At 50.7% G+C, this 17,587-nt stretch overlaps 1 protein-coding gene across 2 annotated transcripts in view; it reads left to right on the top strand.

Annotated features, from left to right (window-relative positions):
* Positions 1–17,587, top strand: part of LOC119950811 (prolyl 3-hydroxylase 1-like) — a 56,157-nt gene that overhangs the window by 28,717 nt on the left and 9,853 nt on the right. For both annotated transcript variants that reach the window (XM_038773627.1, XM_038773626.1), the window contains exons 5-7: positions 4,790–4,921; positions 7,793–7,932; positions 9,286–9,375. In XM_038773627.1, coding sequence (XP_038629555.1) covers positions 4,790–4,921; positions 7,793–7,932; positions 9,286–9,375 — 362 coding nt within the window. The remainder of the gene's footprint in view (positions 1–4,789; positions 4,922–7,792; positions 7,933–9,285; positions 9,376–17,587) is intronic.

Raw genomic sequence — 17,587 nt, forward strand, 5'->3', positions numbered from 1 at the left:
AACCCCAGCCAGCTCGCAACAATGGCGCCGAGGAGACCAGCCCCAAGGTTCGGAGAGGGGGAGCCACAAGGCCGCCAGTGCTGCCTGGGACAAGGCAGTGGCAGCAGTCAGCTCGGGAAGTGTGACCAGGAGAACTGGCCTTCAGGAAGAAGGTCAACAGCCTACACCGGGCAGCACGAGTGAGTGGACACCAATGCCCCCCAAAGACCTCTTTCCCCCCACCATGGGACATCTAACCCCCCTCCTCCTTGAACTCCCTCAACCCTTACTCCATCCCTCCCTCTTTCAACCCCCAATTCCTCCTTCACACACACGCTCTCCCACCACTGTGACCCATGTGTGTGGCTAATGATGCCCTCTCTGTGTCTCCTCAGGTAAAGCTCTCCCACAATCGGCAGGAGAGGGCCCAGACTGGTGGCGTAGTGTCATCAGAATCCTCACCTCCTCTTGGAGGTGATCGGTGTGGCTGAAGACAGGGTGGTCACCACTGCGGAGGATGGCAAATGCCGAAGAGGTGAGGAACCACCGGGCTCTACACGGAGGACCTGTCAAGCATGAGTACTGATTGCCTTTCTGACTAACCCATCCTTCCCACTGACCACATGTCCATTCTCCTGCAGGTCCGCCAGCCGACAGCACCGGCCCATCCCGGGGGCGGGGGGGCACCCTCTCCTGACTCCGGGGAGAACACCCCGGCACAGCTGTCATCCCCACCTTGCACCAGCGCAGATACACACACCTCGGTGGGACGTGTTAGTGGACAGGCGTCTGGGGCAAAATCTGATGAGCACCACACTGCTGCTGATGCACCCATCTGGGTCCCAGCCTGTGCTGAGCCTCTGGAACAGGGTTACCCGGAGCTGATGGCGACGTTAGGGAGCGGCCGGGACATTCAGAGGGAGATGTCAGCGGCACTCCAGCAGACCCATAGTCGCTTGAAGGAGTCCCAGAGGCTACGGATGCGGGAGATGGCGCCAGCAATGAGCGGCACCAAGGCCAACACTGCTAGGGTGGCGACCGCAGTGGAGAGTCTGGTGCATGACGTTGACACCATCAGTGAAGATGTCCAAGCCATCGCGCAGTCGGTGACAGCCATGGCTGTGGGTCTCGGCAGAATGTCCGACTTGCTGGGGAATGTCACCAAGTACCAGGCTGACCTTGATGAGGTACAGCGGTCTTAGACGTATTAGATGCTGGGGTATGAAGAGACAAAAGTTCTGTTCCTTTTTCACCAACACACTTTTATTTCTTCCAACAGACTCTGCACAAAACTCTACACATCACCAGACCCGGAGGCCACCTGAAGCTCCTCTACATATCAGTGTCAATTATTGGACACTTAACATAAATGAGACAACTAATTGCAATGTCTGTTAATCCATTACTTAACATGCGGGACTTTTCCCAGTCAGAGGTGGGCATGGCCGAGGTGCTGTGGTGCTTGTCCGAGTCACTGAGGAGTATCGCCGAGGGCGCCGACACAGTGGTGCAGACATTGGGGAACCGCCAGGTCTGGCAGAGCCAGATGATGCAGGGGTAGCCGCAGCTCGAACCAGCAACCCCTCCGTCCCAAAGTGGACCCCAGGGCCCTGTGGGCACCGACCGGGAGGAGGTGCGCTGAGTGCCAGGCTGACCCGTCCCATGGAGTGGCGACGGTGGGCACCAGCTCCCCTGAGTTCCATCCCTGTGATGAGGCCGCATCTCAGTGTCAGCACACGGACAGGGTGGCATGGCTGTGAATGTGCTGCCGACAAATGAGCCAGGGCTCTCTGGCCCCAGAGCCTCCAGAGGACGCCCGCCAGTGGCATCGAAGGCCACCGGACAAGGTAAGCATCTGGTTGCCTCCACCTCAGATGTGCATCCTGGGGAAACACCTAGATGTAGTGGGGTGGCGCGCGGTGGGGTAGGTAGTGGGGGGGAGGGGAACGTTGGCAGTTGTGGGGGGTTGCACCATCGGGAGTGGGGTATTGTACAGCACATTAAACTCCTTTTTGCACAACCATTAGGATGCCTCTGTTGCTTTCTTCTGCAATGCAGGTTGAAACCCGGACCCTTTTCCCATCTCTCCAGGCATTCCCCCCCTCCCACTCCATCCCATAGTACCCACCCACCTACCGGCCGTGTACATGTTCCCAGAGCTGTGTCTCATTCCCTGGGTGTTGCCTGGTGTGTGTATGGTGTTGCCTCCCGCTGTGTTCAGGTACAGTGTCCAGGCATCAAGGTGTGATTGGGATGCTAGGTAACGACTCCCATATGCTAGATGGCCCTCCCGCCCACGGGAGTACACTTGGGATGTGTGAAGTGCTCACGATTGCCAATTCTCTTTCAGCAATAGCCTTCAGCTGCAGAGGTCTCGGCAGTCAGTGGGGGTAATGGGTGGTCACTGGGGCAGACGGGTAGGGACAAGGGTTGCCCCCAGAATGGAACACACGTTCCAGGGTTGGCATGGTGGTGTTGTGAGCGGCTGCTCCCCAATCCCCCCCCCCCCCAGCGCCTAACCCCCACCCTCCGAAAACCTCCATGCCGACCCACCCCTACGGAGGGTTTCCTCAACCCCAACCGGCGCCACCAGGCTGCTTGCATGTGAGCAAAGATGGCTACTCACCTCCTCGGCTTCCCACAAAAGCCTTTCTGCCAGGTTCATGTTTTTCAAAAGGAGTACTAATCAGCGCCAGTGTGAGCACTTCCTGGGGAGGCTGCTGGATGATGGGAGGCCATTGGATATGGGGTCGCTATCATTGATAGTGTGGAAATGAGGTTTAAGTGGTGATAATTGGTTTCTCGCCATGCTATGGCGCGATCCCGATTTTGCGTTTGGGAGTGGGTCGGTTGCATCACACATTGTTTGGTTCCCAGCATGGATTTCGTTTTTGGCCTCTCCCACTATTCACCGGCCTCGTTACGCTTGAGCGAGAGCATAATGATGCTGGATAATCGCGCCATTAATCTTTTCTGGTTGGTGGGTTTCTGGCTAGACCCAACCCTAATTGCCCCCCTGTAAAGGTGGTGGGGGAGCCACCATCTTGAACTGACATGGGTATGTACACCCATGGTGATGTCAGAGATGGAGTTCCAGGATTTTGCCCCAGCGACAGTGAAGGAACGGCGATATATTTCTAAGTCAGGATGGTGAGCGACTTGGAGAGGACCTCCAGATGTTTCCCAGGTACCAGCTGCCCTGTCCGTCTAGATTGTAGCGGTTGAGTGTGAGTGTTGGAAAGTGCTGTCAAAGGGGTCTTGGCGAGTTCCTGCGGTGCATCTTGATGACGGTACACACGGCTGCTACTGTGCGTCGGTGATGGAGGGAGTTAAAATCTGTGGTTAGGATGTTGATCGAGCAGGACTGCTTTGTCCTGGATGGTGTTGAGCTTCTCAAGTGTTGTTGGGAGCCACACATCCAGGCAAGTGGGAGAGTTTCCCATCACACTCCTGACTTGTGCCTTTTAGATGCTGGTCTACCATCTACAAGGGGAGTCAGGAGGTGAGTTACTCTCCACAGGATTCCCAGCCTCTGACCTGCTCTGGTAGCCACAGTATTTATATGGCTGGTCGCAGTTCAGTTCCTGGTCAATGGTAACCCCCAGAATGTTGATAGTTGGGGGATGATTCAGTGATGGTAATGCCATTTAATGTCAAGTTGTGATGGTTAGATCCTCTCTTGTTGAAGATAGTTATTGCCTGGCACTTGTGTGGCCGGAATGTTACTTCCACTGGTCAGCCCGAGCCTTGATATTGTCCAGGTCTTGCTGCATTTTGGACATGGACTGCTTCAGTGTCTGAGGAATTATATCCAGCTAGGAGCATCGCACTTCAGGGGCGGAATTCTCCGACCCCCCGCAGAGTCGAGGAATCGCCTGGGGCCGGCGTAAATCCCGCCCCCGCTGTGGCCGGAATTCTCCGCCACCCGGGAATCGGCGGGAGCGGGAATCACGCCGCGCTGATTGGCGTGCCCCCCGCAGCGATTCTCCGGCCCACGATGGACCGAAGTCCCGCCGCTGTCAGGCATCTCCTGCCGACGTGGTTTAAACCACCTCTATGCCAGCGGGATTGGCGGCGCGAGCGCCGGGCGATCGGACCTCGGGGGGTGCCCCCACAGTGGCCTGGCCCGCGAGCGGGGCCCACTGACCGGTGGGCGGGCCAGTGCCGTGGGGGCACTCTTTTTCTTCTGCCGCCGCCATGGTCTCCACCATGGCAGAGGTGGAAGAGACCCCCTCCACCGCGCATGCGCCGGTGGTGACGTCAGCGGCCGCTGACGCTCCGGCACATGCGCAGACTCACGCCGACCGGCGAAGGCCTTTCAGCCAGCCCCGATGCCAATCGGCATAGCACCAAAGGCCTTTGGCGGCAGTCGGCGGAGTGGGAGCCACTCCGGCACGGGCCTAGCCCCCAAAGGTGCGGAGAATTCCGCACCTTTGGGGAGGCCCGACGCCGGAGTGGTTGGCGCCACTCCCCTACACCGGGACACCCCCGCCCCGCTGGGTAGGGGAGAATTTCGCCCCAGGTCATTGTGAAGCTTCCTTTTGGAGGGAGTTCAGAGAACATTCACGGGAATGTTCCCAGAGCTGATGTGGAGAGAGACGAGGAGAAGATGGGATTGTTCGCCGTAGAGCAGGGAAAGTGAAGGGAGAGATGTAATTGAGACGTTCAAAATCACAAAGGGATCGAGTAAATAAGGTGAAAGTGTTTACAGTTACTGCAGTGAGGGGAAAGGTCAAGGGCTGAGGGTTTCTGATGGGGGAGGGCATGTGAAGCTGCAGGACAGTTGGTCTAACTGTTGTCTCCTCCCCAGATCACTACGTTCAGGTACTGGGCTGCAGCCAGGACTGTGTCAGGGAGCTCGCCACCAAACCGGGCAGCGGCAAGACCCACAAAAATTTCCTCCCCTCCCACTTCTATTTGCTGCAGTCCGCCTATCATAAAGGTGGGTGCAAGGCCATGTGGATGGCTGGGAGAGCGGATTAACTGTGGCAGCAGCTGAGAGCGTTCCGAATTCCAGATCAGGGGTCGGGAATGTCTTGGCGTTGGAGACGGCAGTGTCAGAGGCAGAGATGGGTGTTGGAGGCTGGGTTCGGAGGTCATACAGTGGGCTTGGGGGTCAGGCAGTGGGTTCAGAAATTGTGTAATGGGTTCATAGGTCACTAAGTGTATTTGAGGATTGTACAGACATTCAGGGGTTGAATGGTGGATTTGGCGGTCATAACAGTAAATCCAATGGTTATACAGCTAGATCAAGGGGTCTTTGGTGGGTTCAAGGGTTGTACAGTGAGTTCAGCGGTCATACAGTGAGACCAGGCGTCACATACTTGATTCAGCGGTTCTTCAGTGGGTTAGGGGTGAGACAGTGGGATCAGGGGTCATATGGTATCTGGTGGGTTCAGAGTCTTACACTGAATTTAGAGGTCGTAAAGTGGATTCAAGGGTCATACAGCGGGTTTGAGGGTCGTACAGAGAGATCAGGGTTACCAACAAAAAGGAAGGACGGAAGAAAGAGGGAAAATCGACCGTGGATATCTGAGGAAATAAGGGAGAGTATCAAATTGAAGGAAAAAGCATATAAAGTGGCAAAGATTGCTGGGAGATTAGAGGACTGGGAAATCTTTAGGGGGCAACAGAAAGCTACTAAAAAAGCTATAAAGCAGAGTAAGATAGAGTATGAGAGTAAACTTGCTCAGAATATAAAAACAGACAGTAAAAGTTTTTACAAATATATAAGACAAAAAAGAGTGGCTAAGGTAAATATTGGTCCTTTAGAGGATGAGAAGGGAGTTTTAATAATGGGAAATGAGGAAATGGCTGAGGAACTGAACAGGTTTTTTGGGTCGGTCTTCACAGTGGAAGACACAAATAACATGCCAGCGACTGATAGAAATGAGGCTATGACAGGTGAGGACCTTGAGAGGATTGTTATCACTAAGGAGGGAGTGATGGGCAAGCTAATGGGGCTAAAGGTAGACAAGTCTCCTGGCCCTGATGGAATGCATCCCAGAGTGCTAAAAGAGATGGCTAGGGAAATTGCAGATGCACTAGTGATAATTTACCGAAATTCACTAGACTCTGGGGTGGTCCCGGTGGATTGGAAATTAGCAAACGTGACGCCACTGTTTAAAAAAGGAGGTAGGCAGAAAGCAGGAAATTATAGGCCAGTGAGCTTAACTTCAGTAGTAGGGAAGATGCTGGAATCTATCATCAAGGAAGAAATTGCGAGGCATCTGGATAGAAATTGTCCCATTGGGCAGACGCAGCATGGGTTCGTAAAGGGCAGGTCATGCCTAACTAATTTAGTGGAATTTTTTGAGGACATTACCAGTGCAGTAGAGAACGGGGAGCCAATGGATGTGGTATATCTGGATTTCCAGAAAGCTTTTGACAAGGTGCCACACAAAAGGTTGCTGCATAAGATAAAGATGCATGGCATTAAGGGTAAAGTAGTAGCATGGATAGAGGATTGGTTAATTAATAGAAAGAAAAGAGTTGGGATAAATGGGTGTTTCTCTGGTTGGCAATCAGTAGCTAGTGGTGTCCCTCAGGGATCTGTGTTGGGCCCACAATTGTTCACAATTTACATAGATGATTTGCAGTTGGGGACCAAGGGCAATGTGTCCAAGTTTGCGGATGACACTAAGATGAGTGGTAAAGCGAAAAGTGCAGAGGATACTGGAAGTCTGCAGAGGGATTTGGATAGGTTAAGTGAATGGGCTAGGGTCTGGCAGATGGAATACAATGTTGACAAATGTGAGGTTATCCATTTTGGTAGGAATAACAGCAAACGGGATTATTATTTAAACAATAAAATATTAAAGCATGCCGCTGTTCAGAGAGACTTGGGTGTGCTAGTGCATGAGTCACAGAAGGTTGGTTTACAGGTGCAACAGGTGATTAAGAAGGCAAATGGAATTTTGTCCTTCATTGCTAGAGGGATGGAGTTTAAGACTAGGGAGGTTATGTTGCAATTGTATAAGGTGTTAGTGCGGCCACACCTGGAGTATTGTGTTCAGTTTTGGTCTCCTTACTTGAGAAAGGACGTACTGGCGCTGGAGGGTGTGCAGAGGAGATTCACTAGGTTAATCCCAGAGCTGAAGGGGTTGGATTATGAGGAGAGGTTGAGTAGACTGGGACTGTACTCGTTGGAATTTAGAAGGATGAGGGGGGATCTTATAGAAACATTTAAAATTATGAAGGGAATAGATAGGATAGATGCGGGCAGGTTGTTTCCACTGGCGGGTGAAAGCAGAACTAGGGGGCATAGCCTCAAAATAAGGGGAAGTAGATTTAGGACTGTGTTTAGGAGGAACTTCTTCACCCAAAGGGTTGTGAATCTATGGAATTCCTTGCCCAGTGAAGCAGTTGAGGCTCCTTCATTACATGTTTTTAAGGTAAAGATAGATAGTTTTTTGAAGAATAAAGGGATTAAGGGTTATGGTGTTCGGGCCGGAAAGTGGAGCTGAGTCCACAAAAGATTTGCCATGATCTAATTGAATGGCGGAGCAGGCTCGAGGGGCCAGATGGCCTACTCCTGCTCCTAGTTCTTATGTTCTTATGTTCTTATGTTCTTATGTTCTTATGTGATGGGTTTGGGGTCAGATGAGGCAATCGAGATTCAGACAATGGAATGAGACAAGTTTAAAGGATGGGGCTCACTGGTCGGGCAGGAACGAACGTTTAGCATGGGAGTTTTGGGGGATTTGGGCAAAGATGTCTGAGGTCGGGATCAGATGAGGGCGGTCGTGAGTCAGATAGGGTCAGACTGTGTCGACCTCCAGTCACTGACGCTCCGTTTTTTCCACACGGATAGTTGGGAATTACGAGAAAGCTGTGGAGTGTTCCAGAACTTTTCTCCTCTTCCAACCCGAGGATGGCTCCGTATGTCAGAACCTGGAATATTACCAATCGAAGCTCCCAGCTGGTAGAGCAGATGAGATCCTGCCCAGAGAGGTGAGTCAACTTCCCCCTATTTTTAATTGCCACTTGAGAAGTGGTGCTGAGCTGTCTACTTACACTGTAGGGGAACAGAATAGCTGAGACACTCAACCATCCCCGACTCCAGTGTGACCCTCTACCCAACCCTGACCCATATCAGACCCTCAACCTGTGATCCCAAACCAAACCATGACCCCGATCAGATGCTCGACTTATGACCCTCCTGACTCCTATCAGGCCCTCAAATTGTAATCCTTGACTGAAGCCTAACCCACCTGACCCTCGATCTGTGACCTTCGACCCAGCCCTGACTTTTGCCAGACCCTCGGCCTGTGATTCTCAGTACAACCCTGACCCTCTGACCCTCTTCCTGACCTCCAGTGTGACCTCCGGCCAAACCCTAACCATTTTCAGACCCTCGGCCTGTGATCCTCAACCTAACCTTGATCCCAATCAGACCCTTGGCCCTAATTGTGACCGATACTCGAATCACCCCTGATGCCTAATGAGACCCTTGAACTGTGACCCATGACCAGAATCTGACCCCTATCTGACCCTCAACACCCCTGACTCCCAGTGTGACCCTTGACCAACCCTGAATCTTATAGGGCCTTCGATTCTCCCCCTAATGCGCAGTTTGACCCTCCACCCAACCCTGACCCCTATCTGACCCTCGACACCCCCTGGTATCTAGTGTGACCCTTGACCGAACCCTAACCCCTGTTGGTCCCTCAACCCTCCCCCTCACCCCAGTGTGACCCTCAACCCAATCCTGACCTGATTGGATCCTCGACTCTCCTGCTGACCCCCTGCATGACACCTGAGCCTCCCCTGAATAACAATGTGACCTTCAACACTTTATCTGATATTAATCCTGTGCGATTATGGGCCTTGGGTCTACTCCATGCAGATATCATCCTGTCCTGGTGATACAGAGACTCTCTCTGTGTCTTTATGGGCAGCACGGTAGCATTGTGGATAGCACAATTGCTTCACAGCTCCAGGGTCCCAGATTCGATTCCTGCTTGGGTCACTGTCTGTGCGGAGTCTGCACATCCTCCCCGTGTGTGCGTGGGTTTCCTCCGGGTGCACCGGTTTCCTCCCACAGTCCAAAGATGTGCAGGTTAGGTGGATTGGCCATGTTAAATTGCCCTTCGTGTCCAAAATTGCCCTTAGTGTTGGGTGGGGTTACTGGGTTATGGGGATAGGGTGGAGGTGTTGACCTTGGCTAGGATGCTCTTTCCATGGGTCGAATGGCCTCCTTCTGCACTGTAAATTCTATGATAATTCTATCACATTTTGCCCCTCTCTTTCTCACATGTTGCCCCTCTCTTTCAGGATATTTCACATCTTGCCCCTTTGTTTCAGGATATTAAACTTCATATCAACGAGTCCCTATTACAGAAACAGATGCTGTACGTTGCCATGGAGTCTCTGGGTGTGCCCTTCAATGATCCGGTAAGAAAAACAAAATTTGGACTGCAGGTGACAGCGAGGATCAATGTCTCTTGAATACTCTCCCTCTCTACCTGTCCTTCTCTCACTGTCCTCTCTATTTGCCCCCCTCTCTCCGCCCCCCTATTTCTCTTCCTCCTATTTCTCTTCCCCTCTAGTTCTCTCCCTCCTGTTTCTCTTCCCCCCATTTCGCTCCCCCATCTCTCCCCCTCTCTCTGTTTCTTTCTGTCTTTCTCTCTCATTCTTTCTCTCCATGTTCCGTCTCTCTCTGTCTCTTTCCCTCCATGTTGCATCTGTTTCCCTTCCTCTCTCTCCCCCCCTCACTCTTCCCCTTCTCACTCTCTCTGTTTGTCTCTCTTCCTGTTGCTTTCTCTCTCTTTGTCTCTCTCCATCCACCTGTGTCTCTCTCCCTGGGCTAAATTCTCCCCTACCCAGCGGCGCGAGGGGTCCCAGCGTCGCAGAGTGGCACCAACCACTCCGGCGTCGGGCCTCCCCAAAAGGTGCAGAATTCTCCGCACCTTTAGGGGCTAGGCCCGCGCCGGAGTGGCTCCCGCTCCGCCGATGGAGCCAAAACTGGCGCCAATGGCCTTTGGTGCTACGCCTCCCGGCGTCGGGGCTGGCCGAAAGGCCTTCGCCGGTCCGCGCATGCGCCGGAGTGTCAGCGGCCGCTGACGTCACCAACGGCGCATGCGCGGTGGAGGAGGTCTCTTCCGCTTCCGCCATGGTGGAGGCCGTGGCGGCGGTGGAAGAAAAAAAGTGCCCCCACGGCACAGGCCCGCCGCTGATCGGTGGGCCCCGATCGCGGGCCAGGCCACCGTGGAGGCACCCCCCGGGGTCCGATCGCCCCGTGCCCCCCCCAGGACCCCGGGGGCCCGCTCGCGCCGCCAATCCCGCCGGCACAGAGGTGGTTTAAACCACGTCGGCGGGAGAGGCCTGACAGCGGCCTCTTGGCTCTTGTCTCTCTTGGCCTTTCTTTCTCTCTTTCTTTCTTTCTTTCTCTGTCTGTTTTGCTAGGTCTTTCAGTCTCCCTCCCTCTCCCTTTCTGTCTGTCTGTCTCTCTCTCTCTGCCTCTCTGTCTCTGTTTCTATCCCTTGCTCTAAGGGCCGGAGAATCGCCGCGGGGGGCACGCCGATCGGCGGGGCGCGATTCCCACTCCCGCCGATTCCCGGTGGCGGAGAAGTCCGGCTACGGCAGGGACGGGATTTACGCCGGCCCCAGGCGATTCCCCGACCCTGCGGGGGTCGGAGAATTCCACCCCCTGTCTGTCTCTTTTTCTGTCTATTTTTCTGGCACTCTTTCTGTCACTGTCTCTCTTTCTGTGCTTCGTTCTGTCTCTGTCTCTGTCTCTCTCACGCTCTTTGTTTCTCTTTCTGTCTCTGTCTCTCTCTCCCTCTCTAACTCTTTCCCTCTCTGTCTCTCTCCCTCTCTTTCTTTCTTTCCCTGTCTCTGCCCTTCTTTCTCTGTCTGTCACTCTCCCTCTCTCTATCTCCCTCTACCTCCGTCTCACTTTGTCTCTCAATCTCTCTCACCATCTCTCTCTGTCTCTCTGTCTCAGTCTCCCTGTCTGTCTCTCTCTCTCTCTGCCTACCTGTCTCTCTCTCTGTCTGTCTCGCTCATTCTCTCTCTCTCTCCTTCCCTTTCAGTCTCTGTCTATCTCTCCCTCTTTATTTCACTATCTCCCTCTCCCTGTCTCCCTCTCTCCATCTCCCTCTCTTCCTGTCCCTCACTCCCTATCCCTGTCTCCTTCTCCCTCTCTCTATCTCCCACTCTCCATCTCCCTCTCTCTGTCTCTGTTTCCCATGGCCTCTCTTTCACTCTGTCAATTTTTCTAGGTCTCTCTGTCTCCCTCTGCCTCTCTTTATGTCCCTTTATCTCTCACTGCATCTTTCAATCTCTCTGTCTCTGTCTCACTATCTCTCCCTCTGTCTGCCTCTCTCTCTCTCTCTCACTTTTTCTTTCCCTCCCTCTCAGCCTTTTTCTCTTGTCTCTCTTGGCCTTTCTTTCTCTGTCTGTTTTGCTAGGTCTTTCAGTCTCCCTCCCTCTCCTTTTCTGTCTGTCTGTCTCTCTCTCTCTCTCTCTGCCTCTCTGTCTCTGTTTCTATCCCTTGCTCTGTTTCTATCCCTTTCTCTGTTTCTGACTCTCTGTCTCTCTCTCTCTCTCTCTGTGTTTCTGTCTTGAGCTCTGTTTCTGACTCTCTGTCTCTCTGTCTTTCTCTCTGCCTGTTTCTCTTTCTCTCTGTCTGTCTCTCTCTCTCCATCTATCTTTTTCCCTCCCTTTCTCTTTGTCTCACTCCCTTTGTGTGTCTCTCTCGCTGTCTGTTTCTCTGTATCTCTCCCTCATCGGCATAGGGCAGCACGCTAGCCAGGGGCCATTCCAGTACCTAATATTACAACTACAAAGATTGTGGACTACCCACAGAAATACAATCAGACCAAAGATCAAATTTTACTTCAAAGTTATTCAAAGAAGGTATGGATAGCTCAGGAATAAAACAATTTAAATCAACTGCGTACCATCCAGAATCGTAGGGAGCGTCAGAAAGGTGGCATCAGACACTAAATTCAACGTTGAAGGCTCATTGTCAAGATTATCCAGAGGATTGGGATAAAGGAATTCCATTTGTACTGTTTGCAATTAGGGATGCACCTAATGAGTCAACCAAATTCAGCCCTTTTGAACTAATTTTTGGTCATGAGGTAAGAGGACCACTTAAATTGATTAAGGAAAAATTGGTGAGTGAGAAATCGGAACTTACATTATTGGATTACGTGTCAAATTTTAGGGAACGATTAAATAGAGCAGGTGAATTGGCTAGACAACATTTTAAAATTGCACAACATGTGAAGGAATGGGTAGCGGACAAGAAATCCAAAGTTTTGCCAGTGGAGATAAAGTTTTAGTGTTGTTAACAGTGGAAGGGGAGCCTTTAAAAGCAAGGTTTTGTGGACCTTATCAGATTGAAAGGAAATTAAGTGAGGTGAATTATGTGGTAAAAACACCAGATAGAATGAAAACTCACCGAGTGTGTCATGTGAATATGCTTAAAGGTACTTTGAAAGGGATGGAGAGCAAAAGGAGGAGGTTTTAATGATTCTAACTCAAAGTGACGAACCCAAATCCAGATGACTCTGAATTTGACATATCTCAAATTAAATTGGAAAATGAGGATGTTCTTAAAAATTGGGATAAATTGTTGAGTTACCTTCCAGAGGAAAAACGGACTGACCTGAAAGAGTTATTGATATCACATGGGCAGGTTTGTGGAGATAAATTGGGAAGTACTAAAATGCCTATACATGACGCAGATGTGGGAAATGCTGTTCCTATCAAACAACATCCATATGGACTTAACCCTTTAAAATTGGCACAGGTTAACAAAGAGATTGAAATGATGCTTAAAAATGGCATAATTGAAGTGGGTTGCAGCCAATGGAGCTCACCCATAGTGATGGTACCAAAACCGGACGGTTGTGTGTGGACTATAGAAGGGTTAATGCAGTTACAAAAACGGACTCTTATCCTATCCCACGCTTGGAGGATTGCATTGAGAAAGTGGGACAATCAGCTTTTATTTCCAAACTGGATTTACTTAAAGGTTACTGGCAGGTACCTTTATCCGAAAGGGCGAAGGAGATTTCAGCTTTTGGGACTCCGAATGGTATATACCAATTCAAAGTTATGCCATTTGGCATGAAAAATGCCCCAACCTGATTTCAATGGTTCACTAGCAAAATTGTTTCAGGATTACCAATTGTGCGGTATACATCGACGACCTGGTAATTTTCAGGCAGACATGGAAAGAACATTTGAAGCATCTGATGGAGTTATTCGATCAACTTCAGGAGGCGGGTTTGGTGACAAACCTGGCCAAAAGTGAATTTGGAAAAGCCCAAGTCACTTTCCTTGGCCACACAATCGGACAGGGTTGAAGCCTCCCATGGGATGTGAAAACAAAAGTTTTTTTAAAAATATTTTTATTCTCCTTTTTCACATTTTCTCCCAAATTTACACCCAGCAACTATAAACAATAATCAGCAACAAATATGTCAATCCCCATAACAATAACAACGATCCCATCCTCCCACCAACCCCCAAGCATTAGCCCGTATGTTTACATAAACAACTGACAAAAAGGAATCAGGGATTACCCATAGTTATTCACACACATCTTCTACTCCTTCAAAGAACCGGCTCATCCTCGCCCTCGTGAAGTGTGCTCTGTATACCGCCTTCAGCTGTATCAGCCCCAGCCTCACACATGAGGTGGAGGCATTTACTCTCCGGAGCACCTCACACCAGGGTCGGGATTCTCCCCTACCCAGCGGGCCGGGGGGTCCTGGCGCAGCGGAGTGGCGCCAACCACTCCTTTGGGGGCCAAGCCCTCACATTGAGGGGCTAGGCCCGCGCCGGAGCGGTTGGCACCACGCCGACTGGCGCCAAAACCAGCACCAGCAGCCTTTGACGGCCACCGCCCGGCGCCGGGGCTGGCCGAAAGGCCTTCGCCGGTTCGCGCATGCGCCAGTGGTGACGTCACCACCGGCGCATGCGCGCTGGGGGATTCTCTTCTGCGTCCGCCATGGTGGAGGCCGTGGCAGCGGCGGAAGGGAAAGAGTGCCCCCACGGCACTGGCCCGCCCGCCGATCGGTGGGCCCCGATCGCGGGCCTGGCCATCGTGGGGCCCCGGGATCCGTCGCCCCGTGCCCCCCCAGGACCCCAGGGGCCTGCTCGTGCCGCAGATCCCGCCGCCACCAGAGGTGGTTCAAACCTCGGCGGCGGGAGAGGCCTCCCAGCGGCAGGACTTCGGCCCATAGCATTGGCCCCGCCAATTCCCGGGTGGCGGAGAATTTCGGCGGCCCCGGGCGATTCTCTGACCCTGCTGGAGGTCGGAGAATTTCGCCCCAGATCTCCTCCTCTATAACCTCTCCCAACTCTTCCTCCCACTTTTCTTTGATCCCTTCCAGTCGTGCCTTATCCTCTTCCAAAATAGTTCCGAACACCGCTGACACTACCCCCTTCTCCAGTCCCCTTGTCGTCAGCACCTCCTCCAGCAATGTGGAGGCCGGTTCCTCCGGCATGCTCCTTTCTGGCAAAATCCCGAACCTGCATGTATCCAAACATTTCTCCCTGCTCCAGCCCATACTTTGCTTCCAGCTCCTTCAATCCTGCAAACATAAGAACATAAGAACTAGGAGCAGGAGTAGGCCATCTGGCCCCTCGAGCTTGCTCCGCCATTCAATTAGATCATGGCAGATCTTTTGTGGACTCAGCTCCACTTTCCGGCCCGAACACCATAACCCTTAATCCCTTTATTCTTCAAAAAACTATCTATCTTTACCTTAAAAACATGTAATGAAGGAGCCTCAACTGCTTCACTGGGCAAGGAATTCCATAGATTCACAACCCTTTGGGTGAAGATGTTCCTCCTAAACTCAGTCCTAAATCTACTTCCCCTTATTTTGAGGCTATGTCCCCTAGTTCTGCTGTCACCCGCCAGTGGAAACAACCTGCCCGCATCTATCCTATCTATTCCCTTCATAATTTTAAATGTTTCTATAAGATCCCCCCTCATCCTTCTAAATTCCAACGAGTACAGTCCCAGTCTACTCAACCTCTCCTCATAATCCAACCCCTTCAGCTCTGGGATTAACCTAGTGAATCTCCTCTGCACACCCTCCAGCGCCAGTACGTCCTTTCTCAAGTAAGGAGACCAAAACTGAACACAATACTCCAGGTGTGGCCGCACTAACACCTTATACAATTGCAACATAACCTCCCTAGTCTTAAACTCCATCCCTCTAGCAATGAAGGACAAAATTCCATTTGCCTTCTTAATCACCTGTTGCACCTGTAAACCAACCTTCTGTGACTCATGCACTAGCACACCCAAGTCTCTCTGAACAGCGGCATGCTTTAATATTTTATTGTTTAAATAATAATCCCGTTTGCTGTTATTCCTACCAAAATGGATAACCTCACATTTGTCAACATTGTATTCCATCTGCCAGACCCGAGCCCATTCACTTAACCTATCCAAATCCCTCTGCAGACTTCCAGTATCCTCTGCACTTTTCGCTTTACCACTCATCTTAGTGTCATCTGCAAACTTGGACACATTGCCCTTGGTCCCCAACTCCAAATCATCTATGTAAATTGTAAACAATTGTGGGCCCAACACGGATCCCTGAGGGACACCACTAGCTACTGATTGCCAACCAGAGAAACACCCATTTATCCCAACTCTTTGCTTTCTATTAATTAACCAATCCTCTATCCATGCTACTACTTTACCCTTAATGCCATGCATCTTTATCTTATGCAGCAACCTTTTGTGTGGCACCTTGTCAAAGGCTTTCTGGAAATCCAGATATACCACATCCATCGGCTCCCCGTTATCTACTGCACTGATAATGTCCTCAAAAAATTCCACTAAATTAGTTAGGCATGACCTGCCTTTCACGAACCCATGCTGCGTCTGCCCAATGGGACAATTTCTATCCAGATGCCTCGCAATTTCTTCCTTGATGATAGATTCCAGCATCTTCCCTATTACCGAAGTTAAGCTCACTGGCCTATAATTTCCTGCTTTCTGCCTACCTCCTTTTTTAAACAGTGGCGTCACGTTTGCTATTTTCCAATCCACCGGGACCACCCCAGAGTCTAGTGAATTTCGGTAAATTATCACTAGTGCATCTGCAATTTCCCTAGCCATCTCTTTTAGCACTCTGGGATGCATTCCATTGGGCCAGGAGACTTGTCTACCTTTAGCCCCATTAGCTTGCCCATCACTCCCTCCTTAGTGATAACAATCCTCTCAAGGTCCTCACCTGTCATAGCCTCATTTCTATCAGTCGCTGGCATGTTATTTGTGTCTTCCACTGTGAAGACCGACCCAAAAAACCTGTTCAGTTCCTCAGCCATTTCCTCATTTCCCATTATTAAAACTCCCTTCTCATCCTCTAAAGGACCAATATTTACCTTAGCCACTCTTTTTTGTCTTATATATTTGTAAAAACTTTTACTGTCTGTTTTTATATTCTGAGCAAGTTTACTCTCATACTCTATCTTACTCTGCTTTATTGCTTTTTTAGTAGCTTTCTGTTGCCCCCTAAAGATTTCCCAGTCCTCTAATCTCCCAGCAATCTTTGCCACTTTATATGCTTTTTCCTTCAATTTGATACTCTCCCTTATTTCCTTAGATATCCACGGTCGATTTTCCCTCTTTCTTCCGTCCTTCCTTTTTGTTGGTATAAACCTTTGCTGAGCACTGTGAAAAATCGCTTGGAAGGTTCTCCACTGTTCCTCAACTGTTCCACCAGAAAGTCTTAGCTCCCAGTCTACCTTAGCTAGTTCTTCTCTCATCCCCTTGTAATCTCCTTTGTTTAAACACAAAACACTAGTATTTGATTTTACTTTCTCACCCTCCATCTGTATTTTAAATTCCACCATATTGTGATCGCTCCTTCCGAGAGGATCCCTAACTATGAGATCATGAATCAATCCTGTCTCATTACACAGGACAAGATCTAGGACCGCTTGTTCCCTCGTAGGTTCCATTACATACTGTTCTAGGAAACTATCGCGGATACATTCTATAAACTCCTCCTCACGGTTGCCTTGACCGACCTGGTTAAACCAATCGACATGTAGATTAAAATCCCCCATGATAACTGCTGTACCATTTCTACATGCATCAGTTATTTCTTTGTTTATTGCCTGCCCCAGCATCTCGTTACTATTTGGTGGCCGATAGACTACTCCTATCAGTGACTTTTTCGCCTTACTATTCCTGATTTCCACCCAAATGGATTCAACCTTATCCTCCATAGCACCGATGTCATCCCTTACTATTGCCCGGATGTCATCCTTAAATAACAGAGCAACACCACCTCCCTTACCATCCACTCTGTCCTTCTGAATAGTTTGATACCCTCGGATATTTAACTCCCAGTCGTGACCATCCTTTAACCATGACCCCTTAAACCGACCCCTATGAAACAAATCCTTTAGCATCTTAATCCCCTTCTCTTCCCATTTCCGGAAATTTCCATCCCACCTCCCTGGCTCAAATTTGTGGTTCCCCCGATCCGAATCGGCATTTTCCTTGACACTGCCCCAAACCCGAAGTGTTGGCGAAACTGCCTCCAGATTCTCAATGAAGCCCAATTAAGCCCTCAATATTCCCATAACCTAATAACCCTCCTAAACGTTTATTTGG

Source organism: Scyliorhinus canicula, chromosome 16 (assembly GCF_902713615.1).
Source record: "Scyliorhinus canicula chromosome 16, sScyCan1.1, whole genome shotgun sequence".
Classification (NCBI taxonomy): Eukaryota; Metazoa; Chordata; class Chondrichthyes; order Carcharhiniformes; family Scyliorhinidae; genus Scyliorhinus; species Scyliorhinus canicula.